The sequence below is a fragment of the Chiloscyllium plagiosum genome, unplaced genomic scaffold (assembly GCF_037043375.1).
Source record: "Chiloscyllium plagiosum isolate Xiang-an unplaced genomic scaffold, Cpla_swu_hap1 HiC_scaffold_39, whole genome shotgun sequence".
NCBI classification, from domain to species: domain Eukaryota; kingdom Metazoa; phylum Chordata; class Chondrichthyes; order Orectolobiformes; family Hemiscylliidae; genus Chiloscyllium; species Chiloscyllium plagiosum.
Genome location: NW_028270177.1, coordinates 42,493,409 through 42,509,429, shown reverse-complemented (window position 1 = coordinate 42,509,429; position 16,021 = coordinate 42,493,409). Strand labels below are relative to the sequence as shown.

The window sequence follows — 16,021 nt, the reverse complement described above, 5'->3', positions numbered from 1 at the left end:
GACCCTCCGAACAATAATCCACCCAGCCACATTTCCCTCTGACTAATGCACCTAACACTATGGGCAATTTAGCATAACCAATTCACTTGACCTGCACATCTTTGGACTTAGGAAAGCTAGAAGGGAGCATGAAAAATCCGTGGCAGGTAGGATCAACCAAAACTCCCAAAGCGTTCTACATTTAGGTGAAGAACAAGAGGATGGCCAGAGTGAGCATAGGGCCGATCATGGGTAGTGGAAGGAACTTGTTCCTAGAATCGGAAGAAGTTGGGGAAGACCTTAATGAATACCTTGTTTCAGTATTCACTAGTGACAGGGATCTTGCCTTTTATGAGGACAGCATGAAATAGGCTGTTACAATCAAACAGGTTGATGTTAAGAAGGAGGATGTGCTGGAAATTTTGAAAAACATGAGGACAGATAAGTCCCCTGGGCTACACAGGATACTACAGGAAGCGAGGGAAGAGATTGCTGCATCTTTGGCAATGATCTTTGCATTCTCACTGTCCGCTGGAGTAGTACTAGATGATTGGAGCGTGGCAAATATTACTCTCTTGTTCAAGAAAGCAAATAGGGATAACCCCAAGAATTACAGACCAGTCAGTCCTGCACTGGTGGTAGGCAAATTATTGGGGATGATTCTGAGAGACAGGATTTACGATTATCTGGAAAAGAATAACTTTGTGATGGGCAGGTCATGTCTCACAAGTCTTACTGAATTCTTTGAGATTGTGACAAAACACATCGATTGCTCGCTATTCTATGGATTCCTTGGACAGTAATTAGTTCAGTCAATAGACACTATTTCGCAAGCGTGCTGACAAACTGAGGTTCCAGTCCTTTGTGCTGCACTGAGGGAGGGGGGGAATTTGACTGAGGTTTGAGTCCTCTGCATAGTATTGGGGTTCAGGACTCCTGGGTGGGTTAATTAAGGTTTGAGTCATTCAGGTTATTCAAAAATTATTTTCCTTTAACAAATTGATACTTGGCTAATGTGAAAGCTGTCAGGAAAAGTATTTCAAAAGTCTGGAACAGCAAGAAACAACAAAGTATTTTTTGTGCTTTAGCAATTGAAGAGACAGTTTCAGTTCAGATTCAAGTCTCATATATCTGTCGGAAACAAGTGCTGAATATTTTAAAATATGTTCGCCAAATGAAACTTCCCAAATAAAACAGTCGGTATTACAGTGGCAACTTTGGTAGAGATCAACATTCTTTGAATTTGCAATATGAAGGGGGCCAATGAAGTCTTAACAATAATTAACAGAACTGAAACAGCTCAGCCTCAAGTTCTAATATACTCCAAAATCTTAACAAAACATCAGACTCAAAATGCACTCTTCTTACTGTGAACAGTCTGCATTAAAAACACAGCAGTTAAGATATTTTGTACCATATTCTTATCTGGCTAAAGCATCACACTGACCCATTTATAGGTCTTGCTTTCTTAAGGTGAGCGATGTCAGTTACAGTTCTTTTTTTTCCCAAGGGAAGGTAAATGAGATCTATGTCAATGTGTTTACTAATGGAGTTCTGGTTAGAATGCCATGCCTCTAAGAATTCTCACATGTGTCTTTGTTTCGCCTGTCCTAGAATGTGTGTGCTGTCCCAGTCAAAGTGATGTCCTTCTTTGTCTGTATGTATAGAGACTAGTGATAGTGAGTTGTGTCCTTTCGGGGCTAGTTGTGGGCGGCACGGTGGCACAGTGGTTAGCACTGCTGCCTCACAGCGCCAGAGACCCAGGTTCAATTCCCGACTCAGGCAACTAGCTGTGTGGAGTTTGCACGTTCTCCCCGTGTCTGCATGGGTTTCCTCCGGGTGCTCCGGTTTCCTCCCACAGTCCAAAGATGTGCAGGTCAGGTGAATTGGCCATGCTAAATTGCCCGTAGTGTTAGGTAAAGGGGTAAATGTAGGGGAATGGGTGGGTTGCGCTTCGGCAGGTCGGTGTGGACTTGTTGGGCCGAAGGGCCTGTTTCCACGCTGTAAGTAATCTAAATATAAATTTCCAAGTAATCTAAATCTAAATCTAGTTGGTGTTCATGTATCCTGGTGGTAAGTTTCCTGTTTGTTTGTCCAATGCAGTGTTTTTTCACATTTCATGCATGAGACACTTCAGTTATGGGGAAATATTGGGGACATTCGGACTGTTTTCCTTGGAGAGGAGAAGGCTAAGAGGAGATTTTATAGACATTTTCAAAATCAAAATGGGTCTGGACAGAGTGGATAGGAAGGAAATGTTAGCATTTATAAATCGATTATGAAATTAAGTTATTTATGAGATAAGAAAAAAACCTTTTCTTCAAACAAGGGGTTAAGGTATAGAATACCCTGTCTGGAAATGTAGTGGAGGCAGGTTCAATTGAGGGATTCACGTGAGTATTGGATGGTTACTTAAATAACCATAGGAAACAATAGGAAAAGCCAAGAAATTGGCACCAAACAGATGGTGCAAAAAACAATATGCCAAATTGGCTCCTTCTGTACTATAACATATTGTGATTCTGTGATCTGGGTTAATATAAAGAGATAGAGTCCTAGCAGAATAGATCTCTGTCCACTTCATAATCTTTTGTACGCAGAGAATAGGCAACGGTTAGGAAAATCTGCTCCCAACACTGCATATAGAACAATATTTCCTTTCATAAGTTCCTTTCCTTTTGACATTTGAGTTTATCCAACAGTACTTGTACTGTAAAATAAATGATAGGAAAACTCAAATTAAATTTCTGCTTTTACCGTGCTGGACTTCGGAGGAGTACGCAGGTACAGAATCTGGGGATAGAGACTGTGAGGTTCTTGAGCAGACTGACATAGGGAGGTGAGAAGGTATTGAAGATTTTGATAGGCTTTAAAGTGGACAATTCCACTAGTTGGATGTACTGTGTTCCAGACTACTATGAAGCAAGGAAGGAATTAACAGGCTATGACCCAAAGTCTTAATTTTTATCTGGCCACAGGAGAGGTGCCAGAGGATTAGAGGATAATTAATGTGATTCCAGTTTTCAAGAAGGGTGGTCAAAATAGAATAGGAAATTACAGACGAGTGAGCCTCATATCAATGGTACTGAAATTATTGGAGAAAATTCTAAAAAAGAGAATTAATCTCCATTTAGACAGGCAAAGTTTGATCAGGTAGTCAGCATGGCTTTGTAAAATGGAGATCAAGCCTTACAAATCTGATTGAATTTTGAGGTGATCAGGAGTGTTGATGAGCATCGTGCAAGATGGACCCAAAATTGGCTTCATAGTAGGAGACAGATAGTGAGGGTTAGGCTGAGGTTAGCTTCCAGTGGAGTACCATAGGAATTACTGCTGGGTTTGTTGCAATTGTTTGTGATATATATAAATGATATAGATGAGAATGTTTGGGGGATAATAAGTAAGTTTGTAGATAGCACAAAGATTGGCTGTGCGGTTGTAAGTAAGGAAGGTCTTAGGTCACAGGAAGATATGTAGTTTGTTCAGATGGTCAGATCAATGACAGATGAAATGAAATCCTGAAAAGTGTTTACTTTGGAAGAAGTAACAAAATGAGGGAATACTCAATGAATGGCAGGACATCAGGAAGCTCAGAAGAGCTGAGAGAACTTAGGGTGCTTGTCCACAGAACCCTGAAGGCGACTGGATAGATTAATAGGATGTTCAGAAGGAATACAGGGCAAACGTCTTTATCTGCCATAGCATGGATTATTAGAGGAGGGAGGTTTTGCTGGAGTTGTACAAAACTTTTGTAAAGCCACAGCTGGAGTACTGTGTGCAGTTCTAGCTACCACACCATAGGATGGATGCAAGTGCACTGGAGAAGGTTCATCAGGATCTTGCCTGGATTGGAGCATTTTTGCTATGAAGAGAGGCTGAATAGGCTGGGATTGTTTTCTTTAGAGCAGAGAAGGCTGAGGGGTGAGCTGATTTGAGATGTGTAAGGTTATGAGGGGCATGGACAGGCGGCAGCTGTTCATCTTAGTTGAAAGATCAGTAATGAGTGACACAGCTTTAGATGAAGATCAGGAAATTAATAGTAAATTTGGGGAAAAATGTTTCCACTAGAGGGATGTGGGAATCTGGAATGCATTTGCCCTGGGAAGGTAACAGAGACTGGAAAGCTCAAAATCTTCATGATGATGAGTGTATGAAGTGTCATAACATTCAAGGCTGTAGGCCAAGTGCTGAAATGTGGCATTAGTGTAGATTGTTCAGCGAATCTCAATGAGCCAATTCCATGCTGTATGACACTATGACTACCTGCTAGTCTTTGTTGATGGTTCAGTTACAACCCTATTTTAGATGTGGAAATTGGTTGCAATGTTAAAAAAAAGCTGTATATTTATCTCACTCCTTTTATGTCCCAAAGCACTTTGGAAATCTAGAAACTATACTCACTATAGTACAATAGGAAACACAATAGCCAATTTGCACAAACAGCACGGTGATAATGTGAGCAGATAATCTGCTGGAATTAAATGTGGGATAAATACAGGCCCAGGACACCAACGTGAACACACCTGTTCTGCGATGTTGATCATCCTGATTGTGATCTAATGACTGCAGACTGCTGCCTGCTTTTAATGCATGGAAAAAACTAAATGTGAATTAAAAGAATGGAAAATCCTGCTATTTGAACAGAGTAAGTGGTGGAACGGAGCAGAGATGCACCTAACTGCATGCCTCCACACTAAATATTAGTGTTTAATTGTAGAGCCTTGCAAACTCTATGCATATGTAAACGTTTATTGTGTCTTTCTGCAGTGCTTTTTAACCTGGATGCTGATGTACATCACTAACTAAAGAAAAATAAATATTTTACCTACACTGTTTTTGGCATTGATATTCACTCCCTTCTTCAAAAGCAGTTCCATTCTGATCACGTCATTCCCCTTTGCTGCATCATGGAAATCCTGCTCTGACCGTAGTACTTCAAGAAAAGAAAACATGGTGAAATGTTAGCATGCTAGAGTCTTACAACAGCCCAGCAGAACATGACCAAGAGGATCTTTCTTAAGAAAAGGATACATTTAGAGGTGACCTAATCAAGATCTTTAAAGTTATGATTGAGTTCATCAGAGTTAACTCAGACAGAATGTTTCCACTCGCAGTAGAAACTAAAATTAGGGAATAAAGACAAGGTAATTCTTAATCAATCAAATCTGAAACTAAGGGGGCATGTCTTTATTTAGAGAGCGGAGATGAGGTAGTTGGAATGGGAGGAGAGTGTGTGGAGAGCAATGTGGACCATTTGTGTTAAATGGCATGTTCTTATATTGCAAATCCTCGATAGTTCAATGTATCAGCTCATGCGAGCCAAATATCTCATTCAATATGTCTCTACACCCATTACTATTTATTCCTTCCTCTCTACCAGCCTTCACAAGATACCCTCACTAACCTCGATGTTTTCATGTAACCACTTTATCTAGACTCTATATACACAACACCGTACCTTCCCTATTCACTCACCCTGGCGATTCCTGACTCGACAAACTGCACCACCATTACCCTAATCCATACTTGTGCAAAATCTTTGAATCTTTGGATAACTATCAGATAAACTATGATATTAATGAATGGTGGATCAGATTTGAAGGGCTGAATGGCCTCCTCCTGCTCCTCATTTATACGACATGTCTCAAGTTTGTGACCAGCTTTCCCACAACTCCATATTTGATCCTCTGCAATCTAATCTTGTCACAACACTGAAACAAGCCTGACCCAAATCACAAAAGGCATTCTATCTAGTTTAAGTACGAATAGCTTTTAATCATATGCAAATTGTAACCTCAAGTCCCTGGCTCCTGCCTCTTCGTCCTCTTTATGCTGTTTCTCACTAATATCATGCACAAACTAGAGTCAGATATTTAATGCTGACTCTGCCCAGCTCTACTTCACTTCCAACTTTCGTGACCCCTCCATTTTCTACCATGAGAAAATTCAGTTATCCAGCTGGACCATGGCCAGACACTCCATAACTGACTGCATTTTCTTCCACTCTCATGACTTTGTTCTCCTATTTGTCCAAGTTGAGCTTTCAACCATATGTCCTATCCAATGTCTCGCTTTACTTCTGTAACACTGACTTAACTGTGCCTGAACCAGTCTAAACTACTGCTGACTCTCATATTCATACTTTTTCACCTCCCAACAACATACTGGCCAACACCTATCCTCCATCTCTAGAAACACTAGTTATTGAAAAACCCTGCTCAGCTTAAAATCATAGAATCAAAAGAATTTTACTGTATAGAAGGAACCCATTCGAACCTTCACGTGTGTGACAGCTCCCAAAACAGCTACCCAACTCCAATCCATATATATATATATATATAGCACTCTTTTGAAACATCCTATGGGAATCCACATCCACTACTCTCCCAAGCATTACATACCAAATCCTTCCAAATCCTAACATCTCTGAGTGAAGAAGTTTCATCTCACTCCTAGTCCTCTTGCTGACAACCTTGAAATTGTGACCCCGAATTACTGACATACCAACTCGTGGAAACAGAATATTCTCCTTTACCTTCTTTTCTTGCTGAGAATTTTGAACATCTCAGTAAGGTTACCTCTTAATCTCCACTGCTCCAAGGAGAATAATCCCTGTTTCTGCCATCTTTGCTTGTATCTAAAATCCCTCATTCCTGGTATCATTTGAGTAAATCTCATTTCACGCTCTCCAGGGCTTTAATATCCTTCCTTTAAAAAGGTGCCCAGAACTGAACACAAAAACCAAATGATTTGGAAAGGTATAGCATCACTAACTTGCCTTTATACTTTCCAAGGATCCTATTATAAATCCAAGGATCCTATAAGCCTTCTTAACAACCGTTTTAACTTGTCTGGCCACCTTCAGTGAATCATGCACGTGAACCCTAACTGTACTACCCCTGTATTCTTGAGTCTGTATTGTCTCAACAAGTTTCTTCTACCAAAGTACATTACCTCACATGTCTCTGCATTGAAATTCATCTGCCAGTTGTCTGCCATTTGGCCAACTTGTCAATGTCCCTGTGAAGTCATAGAGTCAGAGATGTACAGCATGGAAACAAACCCTTCGGTCCAACCCGTCCATGCTGACCAGGTATCCCAACCCAATCCAGTCCCACGTGTCAGCACCTGGCCCATATCCCTCTAAACCCTTCCTATTCATATTCCTATCCAGATGCCTTTTAAATGTTGCAGTTGTACCAGCCTCCACCACTTCCTCTGGCAGCTCATTCCATACATTTACCACCCTCTGCATGAAAAGGTTGCCCCTTATGTCTCTTCTATATCTCTCCCTTCTCACCCTAAACCTATGCCCTCTAGTTCTAGACTCCCACACCCCAGGGAACAAACTTTGTCTATTTATCCTATCTATGCCCCTCATGATTTTTATAAACCTCTATAAGATCACCCCTCAGCCTCTGACACTCCAAGAAAAACAGCCCCAGCCTATTCAACCTCTCCCTTTAGCTCAAATCCTCCAACACTGATAACATCCTTGTAAATATTTTTTGAACCCTTTCAGGTTTCACAACATCTTTCCGATAGGAAGGAGACCAGAACTGCATGCAATATTCCAAAATTGGCCCTAAACCATCCTCACAATTCACTATTCTCTCTAGCTGAGTATCATCCACAAATTTAGAGATTTTGCCCTCAACATCCATCTTTTCATTGTTTATATAAATCAGAAAAAGCAAGGATCCCAACATCACTTTCAACTCATCTTCAATCTGGGAAATGCCTATCTATACCCAATCTCTGTTCCCTATCTATGAGCCAACTTCTAATCCATGCTGCCAAAGACCCAATAATTCCAAACATATCTAACTTGCTGACCAACCTGCCATGTGGCACTGAATCAAATGCTTTCTGAAAGTCCAAGTATACAACATCTTCAGCGTTATCACTGCCTATGTCACCTCGTCAAAGAACTCAATCAAATTTGTCAGACATGAACTGCCTTTAACAAAGCCATGTTGACTGTTGAGTATTAACTTATTTTTCTTGAAGTGTTCATTTACCTTATCTTGTATTATGGCCTCTGTCAGTTTTCCTATTAATGTAGTTACCTGGATTATCATTTGCTCCCTTCTTAAACACTGGCATCATAGTATTCGAGAAGATTTGTAGCTCAGCTTGTGGATGAGGTTTTGACTTGCTCGCCGACCTGATAAGTTTGTTCGCAGATGTTTTGTCACCATTCTAGGTAATATCATCAGTGAGCCTCTCGTGAAGTATTGGTGTGCTGTTCTGCTTGCTATTTATGTACCTGCGTCTGCTAGGGTCATTTCCAGTTTTGTTGCTGGTTGTTTCTTAGTGGTTGGTATATGAGGTCCAACTCTACATGGTTCTTAATAGAACTCCGGCTTGAGTGCCAGGCTTTCAGGAATTCTCAAATATGTCCCTGTATGGTTTGTCCTAGAATGGACACAATGTCCCAGTCAATTGGTGTCCTTCATTGTCTGTGTATATGGAGATAAGTGATAGCTGGTCATGTCTCTTGGGGTGGACAGTTGGTGTTCATATGCTCTGGTGGCTAATTTCCTTCCTGTTTGCCCTATGTAGTATTTACATGGCAGTATTTACATGGTATTTCGTATATAACATTGGTTCTATTGGTTGTGGGTATGGGATCCTTTATACTTGTTAGTAGCTGTCGTAGTGTGGCATGATATCCAGGGGTCGGAGTAGTTTTGTGGTCATTTCAGATATGTCCTTAATGTATGGCAGTGTGGCCAGTGTGTCCAGACGTGTTGTGTCTCCCTGTTGTGGTCTGCATGTAGGTAATGGCAGACTATGCTTTTTGGGAACCCTTTGTTTCTGATGATATTGTGTAGGTGTTCTTCTTCTGCTTTGCCCAGCTCCAGGGTGCTATGTTATGAAGACATTGTGCAGGTGTTCTTCACACATAACACACTGCACCCTGGTACCCAAACAACAGAATCATACTTCAAATGCTCCACTTCCCCAGGACTAATTCTGTGTTGAGAAGGACCTGGAAAATGTTTGTCAATGGCTTGGCAATTTGCTCTCTCATCAATCTATGATGCATCCCATCGGGCCTGATGAGTTCTTTACCTGGAGTATTTAGTGCCTCTTCTTTACTTATCACTATACTGCTCAGTTGCACAACACCCACATTTTGAATTAAGCCATTGTCACTACCTTCTAATTTGCTAAACACGGAAGCAAAATATTTCATGAGCAGCTTGCCCTGCTTGTTCCCTTTGGGGCCCACCATATCCTTCTTTAACTATTAACATGTTTGAAGATTTGTTTTAGCGTGGCCTGCCATCCTTTCCTCATGCTTCCTGTTAGCCTTCCTTATTCCAGCCTTATCACGCATCGTACATTTGAGATACTCTTCCTGATTTATATTGCTATTATTATTCCAGTATTACATTAGGTTAGATTCCCCAAGTTTGGAAACAAGCCATTTGGCCCAATAAATCCACACCAACCCTCCAAACAGTAACCCATTCCCCTTCCCTCCTATTTACCCCTGACTAATGCACCCAACACTATGGGCAATGTAGCATGGCCAATTCAACTGACCTGCATAACTTTGGATTGTGGGAGGAAACCGGAACACCCAGAGGAAACCCACACAGACATGGGGAGAATGTGCAAATACCACACAGACAGTAGCCCAAGGTGGGAATCGAACCCGGGTTCCTGGCGCTGTGAGGCAGCAGTGCTAACCACTGAGCCACCATGTGGCCCTTATTTTCCTTATTTTTCTCATCAACATCGTTTGTCATCCAGGACACTCTAGCTTCGGATACATCAGTTTTATTTCTTATGGATATGCACCTAGTTTGCACCCGATTCAACTCTTTTGAAATTCACCCATTTTGCATCCACCATATATCCATCAAAATGCATTTCCAATCAACCAACTCTGGTTCAAATTTCAGATCCCTAAAATCTGCATATTTCCAGTCTGGAATCTTCTTCAATTTATCATTTTCCAGTTTAATATTGAACTTATTGTTGTTATGATCACTATTTTCCAAATGCTCTCTCACTCTGACTTTCTCCATTCCTTGCCTGCTTCATTTCCTCGGACCCAGATCCAGCAACCTGAAGAACTGGAAATGTACTGTTCCAGAAAGCTTTCCAGCACACATTGCAGGCCCTTCTCCCCTTCTATGCCCCACACTCTACATTTTTTCCAGTCTATCATAGGGTAACTGAAATCACCAAATATTACAACCTAATTAGCCCTGCAGATTTCCATAATCTACCTACAAATGCTCTCTACTTGATAAAGGTGATTAATGAGGGTAGAGCAGTAGGTGTTGTTTACATTGATTTTTCGACATGGTGCCTCATAATAAGTTCATCCAGAAGATTAAGATGCATAAGATCCACTGTGACTTGGCTTAGTGGATTCAGAATTGGCTTGCTCACAGAAGACAGAGGGTAGTGATGGAGGGAGCTTTTTCAGGCTGGAGGTCTGTGACTAGTGGGGATCTGAAGGGATGCATCTAGGTCCACTGCTGTCCAAATGACTTGGATGAAAATATAGAACAGTGGGATAGTAAGTTTGCAGTTGATACATAGATTGGTGGAATTTTGGATAGTATGGAGGTTGTCAAAGGATACAGCTGGGTATAGATCAGTGGTAGATATGGGTGGAGAAATGGCAGATGGAGTTTAAACTAGGCAAGTATGAGGTGCTGCACTTTGGGAAAATCAAATGTTAAGGAAAGGTATACAGATAATGGCAGGACTCTGAGCAACATCGATGTACAGAAGGATCTTGTGATTCAAGTTCATAGCTCCCTGAAAGTGGCCATGCAAGCAGATAGGGTGGTTAAGGCATGCTTGCCTTTAAAGGTGGTGGAATTGAGTAAAAGAGTCACGATTGCATGTTTATAAGACTTTGATTAGGCCACATTTGCATTCAATTCTGTTCACCACATTATAGGAATGATGTGAAGGCTTTGAAAAGGATGCAGAAGAGGTTTATCATAATGTTGCCTGGATTAGGGGTATGAGCTAAAAGGAGAGGCTAGAAAAACCCAGGATGTTTTCTCTTCAGCAGTAGAGGCTGAGGGGAGACTTGATAGAAGTCTACAAAATTATGAGATGCATGGCTAAGATTGATGGTCAGAATTCTTTTTCCCCCCAGAGTTGAAATGTCTAATACTAGGGGGGCATGCATTTAGAGTGAGAGAGGGAAAGTTCAAAGGAGATGTGAGGGGCAATTTTTTTTTTTTTTACACAGTATGTGGTAGGAGTCTGGAATGCACTGCCAGGGGTGGTAGTTGAGGCAGATATGACAGGGAACTTTTAGATATGCACATGAATATGCAAGGAGAAGAGATTAGTTTCATTTGGTGTTATGTTCGGCTGAAGGTCTTGTTCCTGTGCTGTACTGTACTATTCTATGTTCTATACAATTTAACCCTGCCCTTATCTCTGCACAGTTTCACACCATATAACTGCATTTGTCGTGCACCTCATCTGAAACTATCCGGTGGAAAACTACTAAGCCATAATTCATTACCTGGTTAAGTAATCTTCACAACGTAACCATAAAAATAATTAAGACAAATACTAAACAATGATCTCAATTCCTGTAGAACATCATTACTGGCTCCAGGAGAACCAAACCTTAATTTTTAATTAATATTATGCATTTTATTCATTAATAACTGCCTACTGACTACTGCTCTTCAGGTACTGCTCAATTCATCTCAATTATTACCATGGCTAACCCACCTAGCCTGTAAATCCCTCAACACTAAGGGACAATTTACCATGGCCAGTTTATCTAACCTACACCTCTTACAATTACTGGAGGAAACCAGAGCACCTGGTCAAAATCATGCACATGAATAGATTGCGCAAGCTTCACACAGGCCATCACTCTTTGCTGGAATCAGCTCAGATCCCTGGCACTCTGACCAAGCCATGGGTATGATTGCAGCCTTGGGTGACTGTCTGCATGGAGGTTGCATGTTCTCTCCAAATCTGCATGGGTTTCAGCCAGGTGCTCCAGTTTCTTCCTACAGTTCAATGGAGAAAAACCACAGATACAGTTAGATTATCTCTAGGAAAGATAGGAGGGGTAGGCAGGTAGTACAGGAATCTCCTGTGGCTATCACCATTTCAAACAAGTATGCTGTTTTGGAAAATGTAGGGGGTGATGGACTCTCAGGGGATGTTTCTGCGGCCGATAGCGAGACATCAGAATGGTGTGTCGCTTCCCTGGTGCCACGATCAAGGATATCTCAGAGAGGATGCAGTATGTTCTCAAAGGGGAGAGGGACCAGCAGGAGATCACTGCGCACAATGGAATTAACAACATAGGAACGGAAAACAATGAGATTCTGAAGGGAGAATATAGAAAGTTAGGCAGGAATTTAAAAAGGAGGTCCTCGACGATAGTAATATCTAGATTACTCCCGGTGCTACGAGCTAGTGTGGGTAGAAAAAGGAGGATACAGCAGATGAATGCATGCCTGAGGAGCTGGTGCAGGGGAGAAGGGTTCACATTTTTGGATCATTGGAATCTTTTTTCTGAGGTAGATGTGACCTGTATAAGAAGGATGGATTGCACCTGATTTGGAAGAAGACTTAACACACTGGCAGGGAAATTTGATAGAGCTGCTCAGGAGGATTTAAACTAGTAAGGTGGGGAAATGAGATCCAGGGAGATAGTGAGGAAAGAGATCAGTCTGAGACTGATACAATTGGGAAAAGGAGCAAGTCAGTCAGGGCAGGCAGAAATAAAGCAGAGAACGAGGTATGGCTGATCAATTAGACTGCATTTATTTCAATGCAAGCAGCCTAACAGAGAAGGCTGATGAACTCAGTGTATAGTTAGGAACATGGGATTGAGATATTATAACAATTACAGAGAGGTGGCTCAGAAATGGACAGGACTGGCAGCTTTATGTTCCAGGACACAAATGCTATAGGAGGAATAGAAAGGAGGCAAGAGAGGAAGGGGTGTGACTGATAAAGGATAACATTACAGCTCTACTTAGGGAGGATATTCCTGGGAATACATCCAGGGAAGTTATTTGGCTGGAACTGAGAAATAAGAAAGGGATGATTACCTTATTGAGATTGTACTATAGAACCCCCAATAGTCAGCGGGTAATTGAGAAAAAAATTTGTAAGGAGCTCTCAGTTATCTGCAAGAATACTAGGGCGATTATGGTAGATTAGATTAGATTCCCTACAGTTGGGAAACAGACCCTTCGGCCCAACAAGTCCACACCAACCCTCCGAAGAGTAACCCACCCAGACCCATTTCCCTCTGGCACCTAACACCATGGGCAATTTAGCATGGCCAATTCATCTGACTTGCACATCTTTGGACTATGGGAGGAAACCGGAGCACCCAGTGGAAACCCACGCAAACACGGGGAGAATGTGCAAACTCCACACAGACAGTTGCCCGAGGCTGGAATCCAACCTGGGACCCTGGTGCTATGAGGCAGCAGTGCTAACCACTGAGCCACCATGCCACCGATTTTAACTTTCCAAACATAGATTGGGACTGCCATAGTGTTAAGGGTTTAGACAGAGATGAATTTATTAGGTGTGTTCAAGAAAATTTTCTGATTCAATATGTGGATATTCCTAGCAGAAAATGTGCAATACTTGATCTACTTTTGGGAAATAAGGCAAGGGAAGCGACTGAGGTGTCATTGGGGGAGCACTTTGGGGCCAGCAACCATAATTCTATTAGTTTTAAAATAGAAATGGAGAAGGAAAGACCTCATCTAAAAATTAAAGTTCTAAATTGGAAGGCGGCCAATTTTGATAGTATTAAGCAAGGACTTTGAAAAGTTGATTGGGGGCGGATGTTTGCAGGTAAAGGGTTTGTTGGAAAATGGGAAGCCTTCAAAGAAGAGATAATGAGAGTCCATGGACAATATGTTCCTGTTAGTCTGAAAAGCATGTATGACAGGGGTAGGGAATGCTGGATGACTACAGAAATTGAGGTATTGGTCAAGAAAAAGGGAGCATACATCATGTATTGACAGCAAAAAACTGAGTGAATCTTTAGAAGAATATAAAAGCAGTAGAAGTACACTTAAGAGGGAAATCAGAAGGGCAAAAAGGGGACATGAGAGAGCTTTGGCAAATAGAATTAAGGAAAATCCAAAGGGATTCCATAAATGCAGTACATTAAGGACAAAAAAGGTAAGTAGGGAAATGATAGGGTGCCTCAAAGATCAGCTAGGCAGCCCATGCGTGGAACCTTAGGAGATGGGAGAGATACTAAACAAGTATTTTGTATCAGGAATTCCCGATACAAAAGGGCTTATGCCCGAAACTTTGATTCCCCTGCTCCTCGGATGATGCCTGACCAGCTGTGCTTTTCCAGCACCACACTCTTCCGATGCTGATCTCCAGCATCTGCAGTCCTCACTTTCTTCAAGTATTTTGCATCATCAGTGTTTACTGTGGAGAATGACATGGAAGATATGGAACATGGAGAAATAGATGATGACATCTTACTGGACTGTCAATTCAAATATGCCCTCGCATTAAATGTTCTGCATTTCTACTACTACCATTCTTTACTTAAAACCCTTCTTAAAATCAATACTGGACAATTTATTGTCGGTGATAACAACAGAAATAGATAGGGTAATTGAAGAATAGTTGGGGTAGAACAGAACTCAAGAGCTACTTTGAATTGTCATACTGTGCTGTCAGAGTATTGCTCAGAAAGAGACCATTCAGCCTCCTGTCCCTAGTTTCCATAGTGTGCCCCATTCCTATAATTTTCGTTACAGACCTTTATGACTTTGTCTTTTTATTACATGAACATATAAAAGGTGGATTATTACTGCCCTGGAAGTGAAACACGAAACCGTTTTCTTGCAATTAATTAAATATTTGAGCAGTCCGCGACCATAGAAACGACGTATACTTAAACTACATGTTTCAGAGGGTTCCACCTCGACGGGGACGGGGACGGGGACGGGACACGATCCCCAATCGAGACCCGGGTACTCACACGTCTCTCCCTCCGCCACGAAATCATCCGCCATTGCGTCCGCCGCGGTACCGCCTCCCGGGTGCAGCGCGAGGCGGAGCCTCACTCCGAGTCCGGGCCCGAAAGGGGAAAGGGCTGGGGGAGGGTACACCGGCACACAGAACATAAAGAGGAAAGCGACTGGGGGCGCAGACCCGGGTAAACCATCCGCTCTTCCGTAAATTTCATTCCCCCATTGTATCCCTCCCGCCATGTCACTCTGTCCTTCCACTGGCCCATTACCCTACGATCCTTCTTGCCTAGCGTCTCTCTCCCCTTTCGCATTATCCATCATGTCCGACCCCGCTGCTTCCCCTCACCTAGTCATTCCCATGTGCCACACTGTACATTCACTATATATCTCCCCAAAGCCACCTGCACTAAATGTCCCTTTCCTGTACTGCCACCATCTTTAGGTAAAAACAAGGGCTGCAGATGCTGGAAAGCCCTTCATCAGTAATAGACGCTTTCGCCCGAAACGTCGATTTTCCTGCTCCTTGGATGCTGCCTGAACTGCTGTGCTTTTCAAGCACCACTCTAATTTAGAATCTGCCACCATCTTTCCACTTCCCCGACTAGCTCTCTTCTGTTTGAATTGAATTTATTGTTACTTGTAACAAGGCACTGTGAAAAGCTTTGTCTTGCAAGCAATACAGGAGCTGACATAGTTAACTAGTATAGATAGTAAATAAAAGGTAAACAGCAGCAAAAGCAAAAACACAGGTTCAGGCAAATGTTAAGAGTTTGTGAGTCGATTCAGTATTGTAACAACTGTGGGGTAGAAACTGTTACGAAACCAGCTGGTGCATGTGTTCAGGCTCCTGTACCTTCTCCCTGGTGGTAGAAGTTGAAAAACATTGTTAGGGTGGGATGGATCTTTGAGAATGCTGGCGGTCTTTCCTTGATAGCAGGGCCGGTAGATGGATTCTATAAATAATAGGAGGTTGGCCTTTGTGATTGTCCGAGCCGAGTTCACCACTCTCTGTAACCGTCTCTGATCTTGAATGATACAGTTGTCATACCAGGTAGTGA

The 16,021-nt window shown here is 42.0% G+C and overlaps 1 protein-coding gene across 4 annotated transcripts in view; it reads right to left on the bottom strand.

Annotated features, from left to right (window-relative positions):
- Positions 1–15,143, bottom strand: part of ankdd1a (ankyrin repeat and death domain containing 1A) — a 293,056-nt gene extending 277,913 nt beyond the window's left edge. Inside the window, exons 1-2 of one of the 4 annotated variants that reach the window (XM_087981356.1) lie at positions 14,972–15,143; positions 4,809–4,912 (exon numbers count right to left, since the gene is read on the bottom strand). In XM_087981356.1, the coding sequence (XP_087837482.1) occupies positions 4,809–4,912; positions 14,972–15,116 (249 nt within the window). In that variant the 5' untranslated portion in view covers positions 15,117–15,143. The remainder of the gene's footprint in view (positions 1–4,808; positions 4,913–14,971) is intronic. The other 3 variants (XM_043677683.2, XM_043677679.2, XM_043677678.2) reach the window with 3 other exon arrangements.
- Positions 15,144–16,021: the final 878 nt, after the last annotated feature.